The sequence below is a fragment of the Gopherus flavomarginatus genome, chromosome 23, assembly GCF_025201925.1.
Source record: "Gopherus flavomarginatus isolate rGopFla2 chromosome 23, rGopFla2.mat.asm, whole genome shotgun sequence".
Taxonomy (NCBI): Eukaryota; Metazoa; Chordata; order Testudines; family Testudinidae; genus Gopherus; species Gopherus flavomarginatus.
This window is the reverse complement of record NC_066639.1, coordinates 7,365,894-7,391,642: the sequence shown is the minus strand read 5'-3', so window position 1 is coordinate 7,391,642 and position 25,749 is coordinate 7,365,894. Positions and strand designations below refer to the sequence as shown.

The window sequence follows — 25,749 nt, the reverse complement described above, 5'->3', positions numbered from 1 at the left end:
GCTTCAAATGTACAATCTCTAGGAACACACACAGAGCAAGGGTAGTGACCACACAGACATTCACAAACACAAGGTCTGGTCGGTTTTACAAGTTTTATTAAAGTTACAGTTAAGGCTAGTAATACCCAGGCATGTAGACCAGGGGTCGGCAACCTTTCAGAAGCAGTGTGCCGAGTCTTCATTTATTCACTCTCATTTAAGGTTTGATGTGCCGGTCATACATTTTAAAGTTTTTTAGAAGGTCTCTCTCTACAAGTCTATATATTATATAACTAAACTAGTGTTGTATTGTAAAATAAACAGGGTTTTCAAAATGTTTAAGAAGCTTCATTTAAAATGAAATTAAAATGTTGATCTTACGCTGCCGGCCCACTCAGCCCGCTGCTGGTCTGGGGTTCTGTTCACCTCGGCCGGCAGCGGGCTGAGCGAGGCCTGCGGCCGGGACCCCGACTAGCAAGGGTCCATCAGCCAGAACCCCAGACCGGCAGCGGGCTGTGCGGGGCTGACGGCCAGGACCCAGAGGACTGGAGTCAGGGCTGGAGGTTGGGTATATGAGGGGGTGTAGGTGTCAGGACAGAGGGGGCACTGGGTATGGGCGAGGCTGCCAGAGTCAGGGCTAGGGTTGCAGTTGGAGGGGGTGAAGGAGTCAAGCAGAGGGCTGCGTATGTATGAGGAAGGTACAGGACTCAGGGCAGGAGCCTGGGGTGGGGTGCAGGGCTCAGGGCAGAGGGCGTGGTGTGTGTGGGGGGGGCTCAGGGCCCAGGGGAGAGTGCTGGGTGACTGCCCCCCTAACAACTCTCAACCCCACTGCTCCTTGTCCCCTGAGTACCCCCTCCTGGGACTCCACCCCCTATCTAAGCCTCCCTGTTCCTTGTCCCCAGACTGGACTCTACCTCCTACCTGTCCCGTGACTGCCCCAACTCTTATCCACAGCCCTGTCCCCAGCCCAGACCCCCGGGACTCCCATGCCTATCCAACCACTCCCTGCCCCCTAACAGGACCCCCAGAACACCCAATCCATCCAGCCCCTCCAACTCCCTGCCTGCCTTAACCCCTTTCCACACCCCTGCCTCCTGACAGGACCCCAAGAACTCCCAACTCATACAACTCCCCCAATTCTTGTCCCCTGACCACCCCCTTCAGAGACCCCCCCACCCTAAATTCTCCCCCCAGGACCCTCCTTGCTCCTGGTCCCCTGACCGCTATCCACCCCCTGCCCCCTCACAAACCCTGGGACTCCCATGCCTCATCCGACCCCTCCATCCAACCCACCCTGCTCCCTGTCCCCTAACTGCCCCCACCCCTTATCCAACCTCCCCAGCTCTGGGCCCTTTACCATGAGGCTCCACACAGAGCTGGATACCCTGCTCCTTGGGAGCACACAGCCCCGCCCCTCCGGTTGAGCGGGGAGCATGTCTGCCCCCTTGCAGAGCCAAATGCTGCCCTCGGGAGCGCACAGCCCCAAGCCCCAGAGCGCTGCGCACAGCGGCGCGGATCCAGGGGAGGGGAGAAGGCGGGGGAGGGGCAGGCAGCTTGCTGCGCTCTGCCCCGGAGCGCAGACCCCACTGCTTGCCGTGCCGGGAGAGTGGGGCCATTTGCCCACCCCGTGCGCACGGCTATGCTTCTGCTCCCTGCCTCCGTGGAGGAAGTGGAGACAGAGGAGAGCGCGCCGGGCTGGGCAGGAATTTTAGTGGCATGCTGGAGTCCTGGCAGGCTCCAGCGTGCCATTAAAAATTGGCTCGCGTGTCATCTTTGGCACGCGTGCCATAGGTTGCCGACCCCTGATATAGACATTCTATAAAGACCTGTGAAAAAGTTACAACTCTGCTTCTACTCACATCCTGAACAATAGTATTAGGGTGTGATGTGTCTCTAGTGGAATGATCATCAGTAGAGGGATGGTTCCGTAGGGAGCTCAATTTTCCCGCTCTGGGCACCCCCTTTTTATAATATGGTTCTGATTATACCTCATTAGCATTGATGCACCACCTGTATCTTGTGGTTAAAGGCACCTCTGTTTCCAAATGTGCCTTACAGAATTTTTTTATTTAAAATTAATCTTCTGGCTAATTGTTCACCCTATTACCACTTGGTACCTCTTCTCCCATCGTCTTAGGGCATCAGGTTATTCCTCGGCCATTTACTTCTGTCAGTGTTTCTTAGCTCCAAGGCCTAAAATAGCGAAACTAAAATCTTTCAGGTTTCAGCCTACAGGCCTTGTGTTTCAACCTTATTTACTTAGATACCGAGTACATGATTATTCTTGCTACACACTGATTGATCGATTCCCTATTTAGCATACAGTGATTCTGTATGACATAACGTGTTAGTTATTTATAATACCAAACAGTAAATGAACAGTAAACTAAAATCACTGGCTGCCGTTCCCACCCTTACTCCTACACTGCTGCTGTGGCTTGTGGTGCCCGGTGCTCTGCCTGCAGCTCACGACGGGCTTTCTGCTCTTACACGGGGGCTGCATCTTGCTAGAGCCCCAGATACCCTGCAGCTCTGTGGCTGCTCCTGGCTCACCAGGGACCATTTCAGATTTTGTGGAGAGGGGCAACTTGAATTGTGATCTCAGGGGCTACTGAGGCACCTGAAAACTGTAGCATTTTTTACTGAAAATAACTTAGAAATTCACTGATGAGCACTGTATCTCATTGTTATGTAAAGAAAGATAAATATATACTGACTCCAATTACAGCCACATATTAAATTTAAGAGTAAATTTAGAACAATCAGGAGATAACACAGCAAGATATTCCCATCCCAAGCCTTGAGGTATCAGTTCTGGAGCTTTAATGCAGGTGTCAGAAACACAAGTTTGATACTTTGCACCCTCTCTTTAGCAGAGATAAATAAATATAGAGAAAGGAAGCTGATTTTACTGAACAGACGCGCTCTGTGTTACTGCCGCCATCTCCTCTATTTTAGTCAATTGTTTTTCACTCCACTGAAAACATATTTACTTAATTTACATATGTGATTAAGGTTTTTTCTCTTTTATTAAGAACGGGAATTTATTTTATAGTTATTTTGGCATTTATGTTTACTGATCACAGTCATGTATGTGACACTAACATTTGACTCCATCTTTGCTATTAGTATCGTACTTGGAACTGCATTTATTTTCATAGGAATTTTAAGTTACTTTCCAGATTTAACTGTACCATGAAGTTTGGGGGAGACAGGGCCCTGCAATTCCCCCACTTCCTGCCATTCACTCTGACTTTCAGCCAGCCAGTAAAACAGAAGGTTTATTAGATGACAGGAACACAGTCAAACCAGAGCTTGTAGGTACAGACAACAGGACCCCTTGGTCAGGTCCATCTTGGGGTCGGGGGTAGGGAGCCAGACTCAGTTCCCCAGCCAGCTCCAAACTGAAAAATCCCCTCAGCCGTCTCTTCCAGTCACACCCTCGGCTCCTTCTCCAGCCTTTGTCCAATTTCCATTGCAGAAGGTGTCACGTGGCCTCATCACCCCCTTGGGCTCAAGTTACATGCTCAGCTATTGTCCCTCAAGTGACGTCACACCCTGGTATCCCATCCCCAATGCAGACAGTCCCCAGTAAAACACCCCCGCAACTTCCCCAGGTCAATCCTCCCCACTTCCTGCTTCATCACAGACTAAAAGTACAATCTGAAGATAAGTGATCTTCATCTGCACAGTGTCTGAAGTTTTGAGTTTAGCTAATTTTTTTCAATCAAGCCCTGATAAGGTAAGTACAAGCAAAATGTACAGTCTGTTGTTTGCTAGTAGCATTTTAAATAATGAATGACAAAGCACAATACAGTAATAACAGTAATAATGATAATTACTCCAGCCAGGACAGGTGAGGCATTTTAGAACTCGTTACTCAAAGAACTGAATTTAAGCATAAGACAGAATTAAAATGATGAAATGCACAGACCAGTTAAAAAGCTAAACTAAGAGCACTGTCATCCTGACCAAATGTGAAAGAATAAAATTACAGAGACTATATGTACTTTGTGCATTTTGACAGGAAGTAAAAAGTAATAACAGTAATTGAAGTGTCTGTTGTGGGGTGTGTGTGTATGTATGTGTTGGGGGAGTGTGAGACACAGCCCGCTGTCACTTCCAGCACAGCGGCACTCACTAGTCCGACGGCTCGTTCACACAGCAGCAGGGGCCAGCAGCTCCCACTCCTGACCCAGAAGCAGCAGCACAGAATCTTGTCCCCCCACCTCAGCTCAGCTCAGCAGATACTGGGCACAGAGGCAGCAGGGTGGGGCCACCCCGACATCAGCAACCCCCCCTGCGCAGCACACAGGAGGCTCCTGGGAGCAGCTTGGCAGGGGCAGCTCCAAGTGTGGGGAGGGGGCAGGGCTGCAGGAACAGTTGTAGGGCAGATAGCTGAAGAGAAGTGGGGAGAGGAGAGACAGGACACTCCTGCTGGAGGAACCTCCTCAGCAAGGCCCCCCTGGACCATCATGTAGTCTGCTCTCCACTAAGTCTGGCCCTGTCCAGCTCTTTACAATGAGAACAGTGTTGGGCTCCCTGCCAGCGAACTCTCCCTGCACCCTGCTAGGGCCTCCATCTCCTGTATCAGTCTGTGGCTAGTAGTGGGGTGATGGAGCTGCTGGGAGAGACAAGGGGCTCTCGCTTCGTCCCCTCACCCTGGCGTTTCCTGGCTGCTCTGAGTGGGGTGTGGGTGGGACTCCTGACTGTGAGTCACCCAGAGCTTCCATTTGATTGGCTCCTCTCCCCACATGAGTGTGGGGCAGGAGGTGCTGAGTGTTGGACTCTCGCTCTTTCAGGGGCCGGTGACTTTCGAGGAAGTGGCTGTGTATTCCTCCAGAGAAGAGGGGGCTCTGCTGGACCCCACTCAGAGAGCCTTCTACAGGGATGTCATGCAGGAGAACTATGAGACAGTGACCTCGCTGGGTAAGGAGTCCTGTCCCCCGGGTTATTAGAAGCTGTGGGGTCTCTGAAGAACCTGAGTAGTAATAACCTTGTACCTTGATTCATCATCCAAGTTTCGACAAGTTTCCTTGCCCGCCTTTTTTTGCCTTATCTCCCACCCACTAGAATAATTTTTAGACATTTGTCATCAGTCGTTTTGAAATTGCATTTAATGTATCCTTATTGGCTACATGTAGCCTAATTCCTTATTGGCTACATTAATAACTACAGTAATAACTTTTTTAAAATTAATAAAATTATAAATAAATAAAACATAAAAATGTTTTAAAATTATTAAAAATTCAGTCTTTTTAAGAGGAAAATATGCCTCCTGTAGAATTCTAAACTGAGTAAATAGGTGTATGACTGATGCATGGCTTGTGTGGCAGTCAGATGAGCTCCTCTTTCAATAGAAGTGAGTATAATGTTGCCATTCAAGAGCCCAACGGTGAAAGGAGACCAGAGCCGTGTGAGAGGAGGAGAGGAAGGGGAGAGTAGCTTATTCTGAGGTGCCAGGACATGGGGAGGGTGTGTGCAGGGTTAGAGCTAAGAAGGAGGTAGTAAGAGATGAGGAGGGAACACAAGAAGCTCCCAAGGTGGCGGGAGGTGGTACCGGTTGAGAGTAATGAGACGAAGAGGAGGGGTGTGTGGAGGAGGGGCACCCAGGAAGTGAGCTGGGTGGGTCAGTGGGAGGAAGGAGAAGTTTGGGGATCTAGAGCTGTTGGGGATCCCAGACCTTTAACCCCGAATCCCTACTCAAACTTTGTTGCTTTCGAGCCTGCACTCCAGTTTTCTTTCTGTTCAGTTTCACTTCATTATACGTTTCCTCCCCCAAATACTATTTTAACTCTTTGCCACCCTCTCCCACTCATTACCTCCCTCCCCATATAACCTCCCCATCTCTATGCACAGCGACCCCGGCCACTGATCCTGAGTCCTTGCTGCATTCCTCCCTCCCATAGCACTGCCACTACCGAGGCGCCAATGTTGATGATATCACAGGATGGTAGTGTAGCCTGTACAATTTTTGCACCTATAAGTTTACATGTTGAGGTACAACTTGCCCTTGTACATGGCTCCTCAAACTTAACTGAGAAGATGGAATTTGGTGAAACAGACAGAAACTTGATTTCATAGAGACAGTTATAATTGAAATCATAAGCAAGGATCAATACACATAACAATTAGACTAAGATCAGTACAGTAAAGAGGGTCTTGCACTGTGCATACTTTCAAGTTATGAACACCATTGGAAACAAAGGTCTAGGGGCAAGGGAGGCCATCAGAAGGGAGGCCCTGCTTCAGTTTACACTGTCTCAGGGACCCGACAAAATGAAGAAAATAGTCACAAGGAAAGGTAATTTATCCACTTCCTTATGGTAATAGGTTGGCTGTATACCATATCTGCTCCTTTACTCTGATTACTGGAATGTCAATAGCTGCCCCAACCCATATGTGGCCTTTGTGAAGTCCATCATTTAGCATCAAGCCTTAATACTCATGATTTACATCACTTAGTTATTAATAATTCCAATATATAAATGCGTCGAACTGCTGAGATAGCGCATAGCAACCTGATTGCTAAAGCCTGCCCCAAACTTCCTTCTCTCAGAATTCTGTATTGCACCTGTTTGTAGTTACTCCTTAGAGTGTCAAAATGAAGTTGCAAAATATCTGACCTGGGATTCTCTCCTTAGGCCTGTTCAGGTAAATCCCAGACTTCAGCATAATTTCTTCCACAAAGCCTCCACCTAATACAAGGCCCTTAACTGTAGCAAGCTTAATAACCCATTTATCTATGTTCACCTCCTTGCCCCTCCACGCATGTTCCAAGCTAATAAGCAATACTCAGATAATGTTTACCTCTAGCGAGCATAAAATTACCCAAATGACATGGGAGTAGGTCCTAGGTGACAAAAACCGGTCAGGGTCAACGGGAGTGAGAGTTTGGAGAGAGTCCTGTGTCCTTCTCTCCCCATCTGCAGCAGCCACAAGCTATCTTCCCTCCAGGCTCTTTGGACCTCTGAGGCTGTTCCTTCTGAGGTTGCGTGGCCCAGTTCTTGTTTCTTACAATCACCTTTTCCAGAAGAATTAGAGGGTGTTGCTCCTGAGTTTTAATATTTAATTCCCTAGCCTTGTCCACACACTGGGGGAGTTTAATTCTCCCTCCCATTACACCTGAGTCACTGGATTTCCTAATTCCCCAAAATGTGCTTTTGCAGTGTCACAGTTCAGGGGTAGCTAAGCCTTTGACCTGCCTCCATGGTCTGCTCAAGGAATGGCTCCTCAGGTATCAGACCGCTAGGCAGCCCCTCTCTATGGGCAGGGACCCACATACGTCTCCTTTTTGACCAGTGTGTGAGGATTGCAGCTTATCCTCCACTGTGTTTGCTGGATTAACTTCCAGTTCCTGTGCTTTGCTTTCTCTCCAGAGGCTGTGAGCAGTGTGTCTGAGATAGAGGTGGGACTTTTGGTGATACTTGTATGATGCCAATACACACCTCAGTTTCCTGCTGTGATTGGTATTGGTATGATTGTAAAGAGCAGGAGATGTGAGGTGTGTTGTCACATAGCTGTGGTGGGGTGATATGACTGGGTCATTAAGGACTGTCTGGGACCAACTTACATCAGTGGAATACCCAACAGAGACAAGGAAATAATTGTCACCTGTCCATGGGAGGATCTCCACTTAGCTGAGTGAAGCATCCATGAACTCGTTATGCTCTTGGGAAGAGGAGGAACTGGGCTTGCAGATGCAGGGAGCTCTACCGGAGCGAAGACAAGTGGACAGGCAAAGTGAGAGGAAACAAAACAGTTTTCTACAGCAGCTTAGCTCAATGACATTGGTCAGTATGGACTATATTGTCGTCTTTGCTTCTCTGTGCTAATGAAAAGACTTTCCAGTGCTGTGTGTCGGTTGACTAATAAACCCTGCTATGTTTTAAAAGTCTGCCCAGTGTCACAGCAAGATTTCTGATGTGCATTGAAGCATGACTGAGGAACAGTCTCTGAATAGGAGTGTAGTTCAGCTGGACCTGCTGGCAGAGCTCGCAGGTTGAAATGGGAGTATTGAAGCCAGAGGCTCAGTCTCAGGTGTTGAAGCTACATGGCCTGTCCTTGTGGAAGAGTGGAACCCCTTGGGAGTCTGGCGCACACAAGGGGCACCACCCAAGGACTATTTAAAAACCAGGGCATTGCAGAGATCCTATGGATCCATGACAGTGCGAGAGGTTAAGCCTTATGAGGATAAGATATAAAACAGGAAAAGGATCTAAATATGTATTTACCATTGCCCCCTCATCAGTCCTCATGGGAATCCCTGATCTGTTCCAAAGTGTTATAAAACCTTCCTTAAAGATTTACATCTTAGTTATCAGGTCATGTCAGTTTTGTTAGTGTTTTCCCTTCACCTTCCCACTTCCCTGGTTCTTGTCACGCAGACAACAAGCAGCAAATGATCAGAAGTCTGAAATGCAGAGAATGCGATGTTTATTGGGGTTGGTTTCCAAGCAAGCATATTCCAAAGCCCTTCACACCAGTTGGGCTTATCTCTATTTGTCAATAGAGATGGTTCCATAGTGTTCCATTCCCTGCTGTGACGTCGAGAGTGTTTACCCCGTGTCGCCTGTGATGTTGCGCTCCGTATGATTTTATGAAAATATGCTATTATGCGCTCCGTATGATTTTATGAAAATATGCTAATAAGTATGAATATAATATAACTGGAATGTGTATCATGCATAAGGTCTCTTGTAAGGTATCATTACAAAGCTTATAATTTACTGAATGTGTTCATCCTAGCTGTATGAATGTATCATTCGTATAGCTGAAAGTAGGACTATAACATGTAAGTCTGACCTCCTATTGTAGTTATGCAAAGTGTGGGCCATTAATGTACGTTTACAATCTTGATGGCTCCCATCAACTAGGACAATTGCTCTGTTTACTTGCAAGCCTGCCTGTGAGTCAGGCCAGGAAGAAGGGACCTCACAGGACATATGACCATGTCGCCTGGTACTGGAATCCATCTTAAACCTTTTCCATTGCTTCCAATGCTTTTCCATTGCTTCCAATGCTTTTCCATTTAAAAGGAGGCAGGGACCAAAGAGAGAAAAGGTTCACGCCTTGTGCCAAAGGTGTATAAAGGGGTGGAAGAGAACAAAGGGGGCTGCAGTCAGGAGAAATCCCCTAGCTACCAGCTGAGCTAGAAGAAGGACTGTACCAGGGGAAAGGATTGGTCCCAGACTAGAAAGGAGTCTAGTCTGTGAAAGAAGCTTATTGGAACATCTCTGAGGGTGAGATTATCATCTGTATTCAGTTGCTACTGTATTAGGTTTAAGTTTGCGTGTTTTTGTTTTATTTCCCTTGGTAATTTACTTTGTTCTGTCTAAAGCAGCAAAGAATCCTGTGGCACCTTATAGACTAACAGAGGTTTTGGAGCATGAGCTTTCGTGGGTGAATACCCACTTCCTCAGATGCATGTAATGGAAATATCCAGGGGCAGGTATATATATGTGTGCTAGCAAGCAAGCTAGAGATAACGAGGTCAGTTCAATCAGGGAGGATGAGGCCCTGTTCTAGCAGTTGAGGTGTGAAAACCAAGAGAGGAGAAACTGGTTCTGTAATTGGCAAGCCATTCACAGTCTTTGTTCAATCCTGAGCTGATGGTGTCAAATTTGCAGATGAAATTTATTCTGTCTGTTATTACTTGAACCACTTGAATTCTGCTTTTTATATTTAATGAAATCGCTTTTGCTTATTAATTAACCCAGAGCAAGTAATTGGTAGCTGGAGGAGCAGACAGCTGTGCATATCTCTCTGTCAGTGTTAGAGAAGGTGGATACTTTATGAATTTACCCTGTATGAGCTTTATACAGAGTAAAAGGGATTTGTTTGGGGTTGGGATCCCATTGGGAACTGGGTACCTGCTGGAGAGAGGAGAACTTCTTTAAACTGTTTTCAGTGAAGTCTGCAGCTTTTGGGGGACATGGTTCAGACCTGTGTCTGTGTTGCAGCAGGCTGGCATGTCTGGCTCACCAAGACCGTACTGAAGTCCCAAGCTTGCAGGGAAAATGGGCTCAGAGGTAGTCTCAGCACATCAAGTGGCAGTCCCAAGGGATTTCTGTGACTCAACCCGTCACGTTCCCCTTCCCAGCTCTGACGCCACAGACCATTTACCCTGTGTCTCCCTGCCCATCTGTGACGCCAAAGAGCATTTACCTTGTGTGCCCCTTCCCAGCTCTGACACCGCAGAACCTTGCCTGTGTCCCTGTTCCCATTCCCCCCACTTAACAAACATGATTCCAATTTCCCTTCCCCCTCCTGTTTGACCCCAGTTTATATAGTAATATTCTCAGCTACACCTAACACAATTAATTGTACAGAAGAGAGAAAGAATTAGACTACCAGACACATAAGCAACAGAAAAGTGGGGGCCATAAAGATAGAACAATACAGAAATGAGGGTTACACAGCCAGAGACATTGATAAGTGATATCTTGCCAGACCGGATACTGTCAAACTAAGTCTCCTTTATCCATCTTAAGTTCTGTTTCTTTATATGTTGGTGATGGGCAGTATCTGGACAGGATCGTATTCCTAAGAGCCCAATAGCACCTTATTCCAATGTGACTAGTTTGGGATGTGAGGATATGACCGTTCGCTTCCCAGCTTATGGCTGTCCCTGCTGTTTAGCCAAAGGCCTTAGCCCAGGGGTCTCTAACATGGTGTCTGTGGGTGCCATGGTGCCCACGAGGGCATCAATGTGCACCCACGTAGTGGCCTGCGGAAGAGCATCTGCCAAAATGCCACTGAGAAGCAGCTTCATCAAGAGGTGTCACCGCCGAAATGAAGCCAAAAATCAGTAGCATTTCGGCGGCGATGCCTCTTGATGTTGCCGCTTCTCGGTGGCATTTCAGCGGATGCTTGTCCTCCTGCCACAATCCTTGGTGGTTTATCGTCCAGTCCCCGCCAGACGAAAAAGCTTGGGGACCACTGCCTTAGCCTAAGATCAAATCCTCAGACTAGTCTAGTGAGAGAAGGCCCACACGCAGGTGGACTGAGATTTTGATTCTTTCTTTTCATACTCCTGTAACTAGCTAAGTGATAAAAATACTTGTAAGTTCTTAAAGTCTAGGCTTTACAGACAGGCCTGAATACCTCCATTCTAACAGTGGGTTCTACCCCTTCCTCCATTCTGTGTCTGTCTTGTCTATTTAGATTGTAAATTCTTCAGGGCGTGGGCTATCTACTATTCTCTGTTTGTATTTTGCCTAGCACAGTGGGGACCCACTGTTAGTTGGTCCCTAGGCACTAAGATAATGAAGATGATTTTAGAATAATAACAACTCTCCTGGTACTTTGAGCCAAGGAAGCTGGCCTTGGGATGTTACTGCTTCAAAATGAGCTGGGCTTAAAAGTTTGGAATAGGTTTTGTAATAAGTATCCCACCAATTCCACTGACCTCCCTTTTTTTCTTTGCCCTGAATAGAGTTTCCAGTTTCCAAACCTAGTGTCATTTTGCACCTGGAACGAGGGGAAGAGCCGTGGGTCCCAGATCTCCAAGTCTCTGAGAAAGAAGTGCTCCCGAGAGCTGCCTACACAGGTGAGGAAGTGGTTAAACCAACTCAAGAACTGTCTGTGAATACAGGAAACATTTGGGATGCCCTACAAAAACCGTGTGAGCTGTCCCTAGTTCAGGATTGTTCTCTGCAGATGTGGAATCATTAGGTAGATGTCACTCATGGCTTCCCACGTATCCTGACTAACAACTGGCAGCAAGTCCCTCCCCAATCTCGCTTTCCCCTTCGAGTTCTGGTGAGATGCAGACCAAAACTGATCCCTTCCTCTCTCCTCTGGGGAGGGGCTTGGGGAAAATCAGCTCCAGCTAGGTTTGATCTCTCTCACACATTTTGGATTGTTCATCCCTTTTTCCATTCCTCTCTCTGAGATTTTCTTTCTCTCAGGCGCAGGGAGTGATCTATGTCTGGATTCTCTCTGTCTGCCATCAGGTGATGGGATAGTGAGTGATAACAAGGAGGAGAAACCCCAGCAGGAAGATGCTGAGCAAATAGAAGCACATGGGACATTACCAGGAAGATCCAAAGGGAGTGTTTCTGGGATTTGTGCACGCCCAGAAAAAGAAAAAGCCTGTGAGACTGAGCAGAGGCCAGAGGAAAACTTCAGTAGCTTCTCAGACCTTATTTCAAGTGAGAGAATCAACTCGGAAGACACACATTACACATGCCATGAGTGTGGGAAAAGCTTCAGTCAGCGCTCAAACCCTATGACACATCAGAGAATCCACACAGGCGAGAAACCCTACACATGCTCTGAGTGCGGGAAAAGCTTCAAACAGTGCTCAAACCTTATCACACATCAGAGAATCCACACAGGCGAGAAGCCCTACATGTGCACTGAGTGCGGGAAAAGCTTCAGACAGTGCTCAAACCTTATCACACATCAGAGAATCCACACAGGCGAGAAGCCCTACATGTGCACTGAGTGCGAGAAAAGCTTCAGACAGCGCTCAAACCTTATCACACATCAGAGAATCCACATGGGAGAGATGCCCTACACTTACTCTGAGTGCGGGAAAGGCTTTAGTGAGCACTCAAACCTTATCAGACATTGGAGAAACCACACAAAGGAGAAGCCCTACACGTGCACTGAGTGTGGGAAAAGCTTCAAACACCTCTCACGCTTTATCACACATGAGAGAATCCACACAGGGGAGACGCCCTACACATGCTCTGTGTGTGGGAAAAGCTTCAATCAGCGCTCAAACCTTATCACACATCAGAGAATCCACACAGGCGAGACACCCTACAAGTGCACTGAGTGTGGGAAAAGCTTCAAACAGTGCTCAGGCCTTATCATACATTGGAGAATCCACAGAGGAGAGACGCCTTACACATGCTCTGAGTGCGGGAAAGGCTTTAGTGAGCACTCAAAGCTTATCAGACATCGGAGAAACCACACAAGGGAGAAGCCCTACACCTGCACTGAGTGCAGGAAAAGCTTCAAACAGCGCTCACACCTTATCGCACATCAGAGAATCCACACAGGAGAGACTCCCTACACTTGCTCTGAGTGTGGGAAAAGCTTCAATCGGAGCTCTGCCCTAGTTGCACATTGGGGAATCCACACAAGGGAGAAGCCCTACACATGCTCTGAGTGCGGAAAAAGCTTCAATCAGCGCTCACACCTTATCAAACATCAGAGAATCGACATAGGTGAGAAACCTTACGCCGGCCTGCACAACTCGTAAAGCGGCGAGGGCCACATTACACCAAAGAAAACACCTGAGGGCCGAAATCTCCCAGCCCTGTAGAAACACCCCGCCCCAGGGCTACCCAGCCCTGCAGAAACAAACCCTCCTTCCCCAGTGCCACCCCACCAAAACAGTGGTGGGCCAAAAAGGAAGGTTGAGGGTGGGGAGGTGATACTTTATTTCAGGGGTCGGCAACCTATGGCACGTGTACCAATGTTTAATGGCACGCAGCTGCCTGCTGGGACTCCGTGTGCCATTAAAAACCCTGCTGACATGGCAAGCTGCGGGGTCTGCAGTCCCAGGCCGGAGTGCCGGCCCGAGCTCAGCAAGCCGCTGCCACCTCCCTCACCTTCCCCTAGGTCCGTGGCCAGCGGGTGGGGGTTGGGTAAGGGGTGGGGGCAGTCAAGGGACAGGGAGAAGGATGGGTACTGGGGGAGCAGTTAGGGTGGGGGGGTTCTCTGGAGGAGGTGGTCAAGAGACAAGGAGCTGGGGGGTTGGATGAGTTGAGAGTTCTGGGGGGTCCTGTCAGAAGGCAGGGGTGTGGAAAGGGGTTGGGGCAGGCAGGGAGTGGGGGGTTTGTATGGGTCCAGAGTTCTGGGGGTCCTGTCAGGGGGCGGGGAGCAGTTAGATAGGTGTGGGAGTCCAGAGGCTGTATCTGGGTGTGGTGTTGTGGATAAGGATTTGGGCAGTCAGGGGACAGGTAGGGGATAGGGTCCTGGGGGGCAATCGGGATAAGGGGCAGGGGTCCCAGGAAGGGGTAGTCAGGACAAGAGTGCGGGAGTTGCAGGTTCTGAGGGGCAGTCACTCAGCCCTCTGCCCTGAACCCTGACCCCCTCCCCACACACTCATCCATCTGCTCTGAGCCCTGCATCTCCACACACCCACAAGCCCCTGTCCTGAGCCCTGTACCACCCAGCTCTCTATAGACTCCTTGATCCCCTCCCATGACCCCAGCCCTGACTGGCACCCCCACACATACCCAGCTCCTCTACCCTGACACCTGCACCCCCTCATGTCCCCAGTCCTCTGCCCTTACTCTTGCACCCCCCACACCCCCAGTCCACCCCCACATCCCATGCACCCTGCACATCCCCACCCCACCTCCCGAGCACGAAACGGGAGCCCCTGCACCACTACTCACATTCCCACCTGCACCCCTCATACCACATGGGAGCTGCCCCGGTGAGGGCCCCACACCCAAACCTGCTGCCCCAACCCTGAGCCCCCCTCCTTCATTTTAGCTCCTGGCCAGACCCGTCACCCTTAGCCCTGTGCTCGGTCCACTCCTACTCTCAGCTCAGCACAGAGAGAGGAAGAGAATGGGCCAGAACCAGGAAGAAGGTAGGTCCCCACTGTAAGTGGGCAGAGCTGAGACCCGAGACAGGTACCAGGCTGAGCAGGTCCGGCAGCGGGGATCTCGGCAGGCAGGAGCTGGCAGATAGAACCCCTGAGCAGCTCAGCCCACTGTCGGTCTGGGGTCCCTGCTGTCGGCCCCGCACAGCCTGCTGCCGGTCTGGGGTCGCAGCTGCCGGCCCCGCTCTGCCCACTGCCAGTCTGGGGTCCCAGGTGCCGGCCCCGCACAGCCTGCTGCCGGTCTGGGGTTCTGGCTGCAAGACCCTTCCCAGCTGGGGTCCCGGTTGCTGGCCCTGCGTAGTCCACTGCCGATCTGGGGTCCTGGTTGCTGGCCCCGCGCAGCCCACTGCCGATCTGGGGTCCCGGCTGCTGGCCCCGTACAGACCTCTGCCATTCTGGGGTCCTGGCCACCAGCCCCACGCAGCCTGCTGCCATCTGGGGTTCTGGCTGCCAGACCCTTCCCAGCTGGGTTCCTGACCGCAGGCCCCACTCATCCCGCTGCCGGCTGAGGTGAACAGAACCCCAGACCAGCAGCAGGCTGAACGGGCCGGTGGCTTAAGATCAACATTTTAATTTCATTTTAAATGAAGCTTCTTAAACATTTTGAAAGCCTTGTTTATTTTACGATACAAGACTAGTTTAGTTATATAATATATAGAATTGTAGAGAGAGACCTTCTGAAACACATTACAAAGTATGACCAGCATGCGAACCCCTAAATGAGAGTGAATAGATGAAGACTCAGCACAGCACAGGTGCAGGTGGGAATGTGACTCCCATTTGGTGCTCGGGGTGGGGATGGTGCGGGGTGCATGGGATGTGGGGGTGCGGCTGGGAATGGGGGAGTGCAAGAGTCAGGGCAGAGGGCTGGAGGCATGTGAGCAGGGTGCTGGTTTCAGGGTAGGGGGGCTGGGTATGTGTGGGGGTGCCAGTCAGGGCTGGGGTCATGGGGGGGGTCAAGGAGTCAACAGAGGACTAGGGGGTACAGCGCTCAGGGCAGGGGCCTGAGGGTGTGTGGGTGGGGGTGCAGGGCTCAGTGCAGGGGGCTGAGTGTGTGTGGGGGGATCAGGGCTCAGGGCAGAGGGCTGAGGTACTGCCTCCTCAGAAACCCCAACCCCCCACTCCTTGTCCCAGCTACTCCCTCCTGCGACCCCACCCCCTATTTAAGCCTCCCTGCCCCATATCTCCTGACTGCCCCCCTAGGACCCTACCCCCTACCTGTCCCCTGACTGCCCCAACCTTTATCCACACCCCCACACCCAGACAGACCCCCCTGGACTCCCACGCCTATCTAATTGCTCTGTGCCCCCTGACAGGACCCCCAGAACTCTGAACCAATACACCCCCCCAGTCCCTGCCTGTCCCAACCCCTGTCCACAGCCCTGCCCCCTAGCAGTCCCCCCCCCAGAACTCCCGACTCATCCAACCCCCCCAGCTCCTTGTCTTCTGACCATCACCCCCAGAGACCCCCCCCACCCTAGCTGTTCCCACAGGGCCCTCCTTGCTCCCTGTTCCCTGACTACCCTGACCCCTATCCACCCCCAAAAGACCCCGGGACTCCCATGCCCCATCCAACCCCCCTGCTCCTTGACTGCCCCCTCTGAAGACCCTCATCCCTAACCAACCCCTGCGATCCCACCCACCCTTCTCCCTGTCCCTTGACTGTCCCCACCCCTTAGCTAACCCCCCGCCCAGCCTCGGAGCCGGCCCCCTTACCATGAGGCTTCTCGCTCAGCCGGTGCCCTGTCGGCGCCGCCACTCCCCCACACGCAGCCCTGCTCTGCCCTGCCCCTCAGAGCACTGTGCGTGCGGCAGCAGGGCTCCGGGTGAGCGGGGAGCGTCTTTCCCTCCCCACAGAGCCAAACGCTGTCCCGCAGCAGCGCACAGTCCCAGCAGGCAGCGGCAGGGCTTTGGGGGAAGGCGTGAGAGGGGCCGGCGGCTTGCTGCACTCGTCCAGCGCTCCGGCGTGAGACCGCGGACCCCGGGGCTTGCCGCATCAGCAGGATTTATAATGACACATGGAGTCCCAGCAGGCAGCCATGTGCCATCAAAAATTGGCTCGCGTACCATAGGTTCCCGACCCCTGTAATAAGCATTTCTTGCTCAATTTTCTCCTTTTTTGACATCAGATTACAGTGGATCAGTATATTTGATTGGGGAGAAATGAAGTAACAGCTGCCCAAACTGAGCTTGAGCACTCCTGAATTTTGAGGTGTTCAAATCTGGAAGGCAGGTGCTGGGGGGGAGGGGGCTTGGCTGTGTGCTCCGTGGGGGAGAATGGCAGCAATGTATCTGGAGCTGCGCAGAGCCAGACATGCTGGTCTGAGTGGCACGGTAAGGGGGCTGGGGGTTGGAGAAGGGGTAGAGGGTTCCAGGGGGCAGTCAAGGGCCAGGGAGCAGGGAGGGTTGGATGGGGTGGAGGTTCAGGAGAGCAGTCAGGAGACAGGCAGCAGTTGGATAGGCACAGAAGTCCCAAGGGTTTATCAGGGGACAGGTAGCGGGTGGGGTCCTGGGGGAAAGTTGGGGGGGTCTCAGGAGGAGGTAGTTGAGAAGGGAGGCTTAGATAGGGGCTGGGATTCCAAGGGGCAGTTAGGGGCAGCGGTCTCGAGAGAGGGGTATTAGGGAACAAGGACCAGCGATGTTAGGGGGTGCGGGCCTTGTGGGGCAGTTGGGGCAGGGGTCCGTGTAGGGGGCAATCAGCGGCCATGGGCCGGGATTCAAAGGGGGAGAAGCCGGAGTTGCGGGGGGCGGAAGGTCAGTGGGACGAGGCGGGGGATAGAATTGTCTCTGTGCAGCCAGGAAATTCCCCGGGGGGGGGAGTGGTGGATGCGGGAACGGAGGGAAGTTAATTGAATCCTGTCCCTGTTTGTGCCACTTGCCTCTCACCCCCGATACAAATGCATGTTTGGGGCTGTTTCCCATGTTCCTCAATCCCAGCAACTTCTCCTTTCTTGGAGGAAACCTGTTGCCCTGAATCATTCTCCATCCTGGAGGCTGCAGGGGATTAAATTTCCTGGTGTTGATCTTTCCCCTCTCCTTTGAGAACCATTTCTTCCTCCCTTTCCTTGTATTAAAATGTTTGCCGATGAAAGAGACCAGCCACATCTTTAATACACTTCAAAGCCAGAGACCTCCCTCTGTTTGGGGATCAGTGGTTCCTAGCTGGTAACAGGAGGGTTGATTGGACCCTTTTCTTTTCTCCAGCTGGCACAGAATGAGGTCATCGCTCTGCTTGCAGCGGGGTCCAGAAGTATCCCAAACCCCATGACAAAGGGTCTGTGTGAGGGGTTGATTCCCCCTGTGCTAAGATGTAGCCACCTCTAGGGTGGACCCATGGTGACCATTATTTGCTAGTGACAGGCCACGGGCATTTCTTACCTTTCTTTCCTTCCAGGCCTTCCATTGTCCTGTTAAAGAGGCATCCCCAGGGCTCCCTCTGCCTGTGTGACTGGCCAGCAGGGAGTGGTATTAACTTTCTATCTACTTCTCACACTCGGTGAAGTAACACTTGCACGGGTGGGGAAGGTGTCTGTGTGGGGAGATTTCAGCTGAAGGGGCATTGTGGTAGGGAGAGGCCTCTGGGTGGCTGGGCAGGGGGTACCCTAGTCAGGTTGGTGGGTTGTGGAGGTTTGGGGTTTCAGGGGGTGGTTGTGATGTGCCCATCTCTGAGGCTATGGGTCCTGGAGGTGGGTATCACTGGGGGCCTGGTGGCTGCAGAACAGCAGGGGTGGGTGTCTCTTGGGGAGGTGGGACAGGGGGTTAGAGGGAGCCTGGTGCTGTGCCAGGGGCTCTGTTTGGGCTTCCCCAGCTGGCTCCTTGGATTGTTACCATGCCCAGTGCGCAGAACTGGGGGAGAGTGTCCCCAGCGTTAGGTTAGGGGATGCCAGGCAAGCAGAATGAGGGGTCCCACTGTAAAGCATCAAGGGGTCCTGCTGGATGGAGGAGGGGTTCTCAGACAAATGGCATGGCAGATCCTGCTGGTGGTGGTGTGGGGGCGGGTCCTAGGCAGGCAGTGAGGAACTGAGTTCCCAGTAGGTGGGTCTCTGGCTGCTGGGGGCTCTTGGTGGGGGGAACCCTTTGGGATTCCCAACCTGACAGTCATGGTCTGGTGGGGATTCCTTGGCTGCTGGGGCTTTGAGGGGTATCTGGGGTCCCTGGCCAGGGACTCTGGGTGTTGGGTCCCAGGGAATATCTGGTGGGCTCCTGGCTGTGCGAACTTCAACTAACCATGATCTTTCTCTCTGATCAACTTGTGCCAAAGTCCTGGCTCCAAGCACTACCCGGTATTCCCAAGTCATCTGCCATGTCACTGTGATAACTTCTATCCACTTATCAAACACTGTTAGTGTGAAATCACAGATTTTGCTTTTCTCCTCTTTTGACAACTGCAGGAACTTTTGGTTCCATTTAGAAAATTTGTGCCCCCAGTCCTTGTTCTCGATCTGGGGGTTGAGGGAGGTGGGAAGGGGGTCAGCACTGCCACACAATAGTCTCTTCCACAGCATTCTGGACTCATTTCTGAAATCTGATTTCATTGAGACCAGTGCTAATCCAGAGTCACTATATGGAAAGACAAGGAGTTACTCCAGATGGACAGTGGGGCAAATGAGGTTAGCAATTCTCTCTGTGAGGAAGGGCTCTCATTAACTGCTCTCCCAGAGAGCTAAAGGAGGGAAGCTGCTCAAATGCTCTATCCCTCTCTGCTGAAGATATTGGGGTTCAGCTTCGTGGGTCAGATGCTGCAGCTTCCTTTGCGATCTGGGAGACCAGATTTGGCAGCTGCTGTTCCCCCAGTGGGGTTGTGTGCTGGGAAGTGACCTTAATTAAAGCTTGTTCTCTGCCTGGCCCAGGGGATGACTTTCTCCAACTGTCATAGCCCCCTAGGGCAGCCCTGGGCCCTGTTAATACTAAATTCTGAGCCAGATTCCAAGTAACTGAAAGGAACGAAGGGACAATGCTGGGGTCTGGCCTTAAAATGACTGTGCACAAACAGACCCCCCTCATTTCTCATCCCATTGGCAATTGCAGGAGCAAGTCCAGCCATGGGGGAGCAAACTACCCAGGAATGGGACTTTCCTACCAGACGAGCAGGGAGAGGAGATGGGAAAAGGAGAAAGAGAGATTGAAAGGGGCAATGAGAGAGAAGAGTTTGGAGAAAGATTTCCAGATCTCTGATCTGCCCAGAAAGATGTATTGCTGCACCCTGGATAGAGTCACTTTCCTGTAGAAAAGTTGAGTATCAGACAGAGGAAAATCCAGTTCCTGACTCCATATTCCCCCTGCTGGGGTGTGGCTTCCATAGGGTCAGTGTCTGAGGGAATCCCCCACAGTGACTCCTTTGGTTCTGCTTTTTTCTAGCCTTGTGTTCAGAGACTTTGTTATGGGATGGAGGGAGGGAGAAGGGAGGTTAAAAATGTCTCTATGGGTTTAGCCTGGCAGAAGAGGCTAGGCCTACACTGTACAAAGAGATGAAGTCTTTTCTCAGCATGGCAGACTCTAGAGTGTCTGCATGGAAAGGGCCTGGGGGAATCATGCTGTGAAATGAATTAAAGCCTGTTCTGAAAGCTCCACAACTGCCCTTCTCACCCTACCAGGCTGTGGAATAATGTCCATGTTTCACTCCAGTTCATCCCGTCCTCTTGTTGGACACGGGAGAGAAATGGCTGCAGAGGAGCCAGTTCAGCTACGTATTATCAGGGGGTTGCTGCTGGGTTCCTCCAGGAGGGAGAGGGACAGCAAATACACCAGAGATGGGAAGGTTTGCAGGAAATGCACACGATGGAGAAAGGGAGGAGGACAGAGGTGTGCTAAACCTGCTGGGAGTTATTTAATAAGTGGCCTAGATTCTAGGAACAGACCCATGAGGTTTGGCAGTGGAAATACTCTAGTTCTTCTTCGAGTGCTGTCCCTGTGGGTGCTCCTCTCTAGGTGACGGTGCGTCCCGGCTCTGTCGATCGGAGATTTTCAGTAGCAGTGCCTGGTTGGGGCACACGCACCCAGATGGTACCTCCCATCTAGTTGGAATCTTCCTGAGTGCGTGCGCCCCACACCCTCCTCAATTCCTCCTCAACCATCCTCGGCTGAAGACGGGACTCGGGGCAGTACTACTTTCTCTTCCCTGATCTCTATAGGAAACAGTAACAAAGAACATAGAAATAATTATTAATTATTTCCCAGTTGTTTCCCTTCCTTTAGTATAGTTACATAGTTAGTTACTTTATTAAGAAAAAAAACCCTCAGGCTTGTCTCCCATTGAGTGTCTCTTCTATAACTCATAATGCCAGGACCTTCAGGTTTCAAAAGACGCATCTCCTGTCAGGACTCCATGCCACACTCAGATGGCTACTCTCATTGTGTGAAGTGCCTCGGGGACACCAACATCCCCGCAAAGTGCTTCCATTGTGCGAGCCTCAAGTCAAGAGCTTGTCGTGACAGGGATATGCGCCTCAAGATCATCATGATGGAAAAATCCCTGCATCCGCTGTCGGAGATGGGAAAGGTAGAACCCGCTCCCCACACGCTGCCCAGCCAGATCGGAACTGGTGAGGAGTGTTGCTTCACCCTCCCTGTAGTGGAGGCAAGAAGCTCAACAGTCTCACAGACGAGACTCTAACAAGTGTAGGGGGTCTCTGGCGAGATCCCTAACCCTGTGCTGACAGCAAGAAAGACAGCTGTTTCAGCCTCTCTTAATGCCTCAGGAACCACTCTGACAGAGCTTAGAGGCAGGGACCAGACTTCCCGCGCAGGGAAGGCACCTACTGACTCGGTCCCCTCAGCGCTGCAAACGACTGCGGCACGGACAATTCACTCCTCTTCAGCACCGAGGAAGGCTACAGCACCGGCACCACGTTCCTCCTCAACACCGGCAACGGCCATGGTGCCGGCAGCGGGTTTGGCTCCGACATTCAGAACAGCCGCGGCACTTACAGCCTGGTCAGTTTCAGCGCTAAAAGCGGCCGCGGTGCCACCAGCGCGCTCTGCCTCAGCGACGAAAATAGCTGCGTGCTGACAGCGCGATCAGCCTCGGCACCACAAAGAGGGTCGGCACCCAGCCACTCATCTGCCCGCACATCAGCAGCAGACCCCCTGCTGGGCACCTCTAGGCTCAACACAGCAGGACACTCTCTGCCACTCTCTCCTACTAAAGAACTAGAGCAGAGAGCAGGCTTAGATCAGCCTAGAGACCAGGAACAACAGCTTCTCACTCAAAGTGCCTTCTAGTGCCACCTGAGCCTCACTCTCCGCTCCCAGACACAGAGGTCTCCTTTCTTGACCTGCCACTTTCTCCACCTGAACTGGCTTTCACTGACAGTGACCTTGAGCTACAGCAGCAAGTGGAGTTCTCCCCTCCTGCTTCTCCTCCACAGGCACCTTTACCACCTCAGGTCACGGCTCAAGCCCAGCAGCCTCAGTTTCCCTACGTCACCCCTCCGTGGGCAGTGCCTGGGTTATCCTACCCCATGCCTTGGCCTCAGTGGTATCTGTGGCAGAATCCTCCTACCAATCATCTTCCTTCGGTGCCTCAATCTTCTCCTCCATCCACTTCCAGGGTGCCTGAGCCCCCTCCAGAGTCTGGGAGCTAAGCACCATATCCTGACTCGCCTAACCCTAACTCTCCATTAGCCTCAGATGAAACCATCCTCCCTCCACCTCCACAGTCCGTGGACGACTGCAAACAATTTCAAGAGCTTTTCAGGAGAGTTGCAATCAGTCAGGATATCCCCTTAGAAGAGGTTCAGGAGAATCAGCACAAACTCCTCAAAATTCTTCAACCCTCTGCGCCCTCGAAAATCGCACTCCCTATAAATGAAGCGCTCGTGGAACCAGCTGACACCCTCTGGCAAACCCCAGCTTCTCTAGTACCAACTTGTAAGAAGTTTGAACGTAAATACTACGTTCCTGCAAAGGACACAGACTTCTTGTGTTCTCATCTACCACTGAACGCTCTTGTCATTGATGCAGTTACACAGCGAACTAAACAGTCACAGTATCGACCAACCCCACAAGACAAGGACATTAGACACCTTGATGCCTTGGGCCGCAAGGTTTATACATCCTCTACACTACAGTTCAGGATTGCAAACTATTCTGCTCTCCTCTCCAGCTATGATTTTGATAATTATAATAAGCTTCTCGAATTTGCCTCATACATCCCAGAGGACAGAAGAGCAGACTTCAGATCAATCCTGTCTGAGGGAGAACTAATCTCCAGAACGGCCCTACTAGCGTCCCTAGACACGGCAGACATAGCAGCCTGTACCACTGCAACTACTGTGGTTATGTGCAGATTCTCATGGCTCTCTGCGTCAGGCATTCCTAAAGAGCTCCAGACCAAAGTGGAGGACCTGCCCTTTGATAAGGACAAACTCTTAAAAAAAAACTGATGAACCCTCTACACCATGAAAGATTCGAGAGCGACACTGCGCACCCTGGGCATTCAGCCATCACTTCCCAGGAGACAACGATGCCAACCATACCAAAGACCACGCACACATCAGTACTATTGCCCTCAAACCAGACCATATGACGCAAGTAGGAATCGTATTAGACCTTCCAAACGCAGACAAAATCAAAATCAAGCCATCACCTTCCGTCCACCAGGCAATAAACAACAGTTTTGAAGCTTTGGTCGAGGGTCTGCATGGCCACCCCTTGATTCCACCTCTTACTTGTCCATTTGGCCACCGCCTCCAGTATTTCCAACATGCTTGGCAGCGTATTACACAGGACCATTGGATCCTTGAAATAGTTCGGACCGGTTACTCCATCCCGTTCATATCCTACCCTCCTACCCTTTCCCCTTCCCCATCCCTCTTCAGGGACCTCTCTCACAAACAGTTACTTTGCACAGAAGTGGCACACCTTCTGCAACTAGGCGCAGTGGAACCTGTGCCGGCGCAACATCAAGGGACAGGGTTCTACTCCCATTACTTTCTAACGCAGAAGAAAACTGGGGGATGGAGGCCTATACTAGATCTACGCCAACTGAACAAATTTGTGAACACAAAGATTCAAGATGGTCACATTGGGCACAATAATACCTGCATTGGATCAAGGAGACTGGTTCACAGCCCTCGACCTACAAGATGCTTACTTCCATATATCAATACATCCAGCTCACAGACACTTTCTACGATTCACAATCGGTCAAGATCACTTCCAATACAGAGTTCTCCCTTTTGGACTCTCCACAACTCCAAGAGTTTTTTCCAAGACCCTAGCCATGGTTGTGGCTCATCTCTGCAAACACGAGGTCAGATTTTTCCCCTACCTGGACGATTGCCTCACCAGGGGCGACTCCTATGGCGAGACACTTCAAGCTACGTGCTTCGCCATCTCCATTTTTCACAGCCTAGGCCTCCAAATAAACATTCAAAAATCTACCCTGATACCGACGCAACAGATTGAATTCATTGGAGCTCATCTCGACTCAACCCAGAGCAGGGCCTCGCTCCCATACAACAGATTCCTCGCTATCATGCAGCTCATACATATGCTCTCTATTCATCCCAGGACGCAAGCAAGAATCTGCCTACAGCTCCTTGGTCACATGGCAGCTACCACCTTCGTCGTTCAACACGCCAGGCTACATATGAGATGCCTCCAGGGCTGGCTCAACTCCAGTTTCAAACCCAGCAGACATCCCTTAGGGATGTTGCTAACTCCTCCATCTCATGTTATAACTTCCCTACAATGGTGGACAAGTCCAGAAAACCTCTGCACAGGGGTTTGCTTCCAGCAACGATCCCCAACGCTCATGCTCACCACGGACGCTTCCCTGATTGGTTGGGGAGCACATCTAGGGGAACACAGGGCACAAGGCTGGTGGTCTGCATCAGAGACACGTCTACACATCTCTTAGAGCTTAGAGCAGTGAGAAGAGCATGCCTTTTCTTTCTTCCCGTCATAAAGAACAAATACCTGCGAGTCTTAACAGACAACATAGCAGGTATGTATTACATAAACAGACAAGGAGGAGCCCGATCACATTCCCTCTGCATGGAAGCCATTCCACTATGGAATTGGTGCATATGACATCGAATACAGATCATCGCTTCCTACCTACAAGGCTGTCACAACACGACTGCCGACGCACTCAGCAGACACTTCTCGATGGAACACGAATGGGAACTGCACCCCACCGTACTCCAACAGCTCTTCTCCCACTGGGGCATGCTGTCCAAAGATCTCTTTGCCACGACTCGAAACCGGAAATGCCCTCCGTTTTACTCCAGGGCGGGACTCAGGACTACATCCTTAGGGGATGCATTCGTCATCCCGTGGAACAACTGCCTTCTGTATGCCTTCCCACCTATCCCTCTACTACACAGTGTTCTTCGGAAGATCACGGACGACAAGGCCCAGGTCATCCTTATTGCCCCGGCTTGGCCGAGACAGACGTGGTACCTTCACCTTCTCTGCATGTCCTCCCGTCACCCATGGGCTCTCCCCAACAGACCAGACATCCTTTACCAGGACAACAGACGAGTCCTTCACCCCCAGCTCCAAAAGCTCCACCTCACAGCCTGGTTCCTTCGTGGTTCCAAACCCATGAACTAGCCTGTTCCGAGCAGGTCCAGCGTGTCCTCTTGCACGGTAGGAGAGACTCCACTCGTAAAACCTACCTTCAGAAGTGGAGACATTTAGCTCTTTGGTGCTCGCGTAACCATTTAGCACCCAATAATGTGATCCTCCCTAACATTCTAGACTATCTTCTGAAACTAAAACAAGACGGACTCTCAATCAGCTCCATCAAAGTGCACCTGGTGGCGCTTACCACCTTCCGTGACCTATTGGATGGGTACTCACTCTTTAGACACCCTACCATTAAATGCTTTCTCACTGGCCTGCAAAATCTTTACCCTGAAATTCATCCAACAGTGGCTACATGGAATCTTAATCTCGTACTTCATGCCCTCATGAAACCTCCATTTGAGCTGTTGGCTACCTCCTCTCACCTCCATATGTCCATGAAGGTGCCTTTCCTAGTTGCCATAACATCAGCAAGGAGAGTTGGTGAAATGAGTGCCCTCATGGCCCACCCTCCCTACACAATCTTCTCCAAAGATAGTTACTTTGAGACCACATCCTAAATTTCTTCCTAAGGTGGTGTCAACCTTCCACCTCAACCAACCTATATACTTACCTACTTTCTATCCCAAACCTCACAAAACTCCACAGGAAGCAACCCTGCATAC

General features: G+C 51.1%; 1 protein-coding gene across 7 annotated transcripts in view; it reads left to right on the top strand.

Annotated features, from left to right (window-relative positions):
- LOC127039332 (zinc finger protein 569-like) overlaps nt 1–25,749 on the top strand; it is a 449,001-nt gene that overhangs the window by 410,551 nt on the left and 12,701 nt on the right. For 5 of the 7 annotated variants that reach the window (XM_050932747.1, XM_050932743.1, XM_050932742.1 and 2 more), the window contains exons 3-6: nt 4,782–4,908; nt 11,417–11,530; nt 11,892–13,160; nt 20,146–20,234. In XM_050932747.1, coding sequence (XP_050788704.1) covers nt 4,782–4,908; nt 11,417–11,530; nt 11,892–13,160; nt 20,146–20,234 — 1,599 coding nt within the window. Of the gene's footprint in view, nt 1–4,751; nt 4,909–11,416; nt 11,531–11,891; nt 13,161–20,145; nt 20,235–25,749 lie in introns of all 7 variants that reach the window. The other 2 variants (XM_050932749.1, XM_050932746.1) reach the window with 2 other exon arrangements.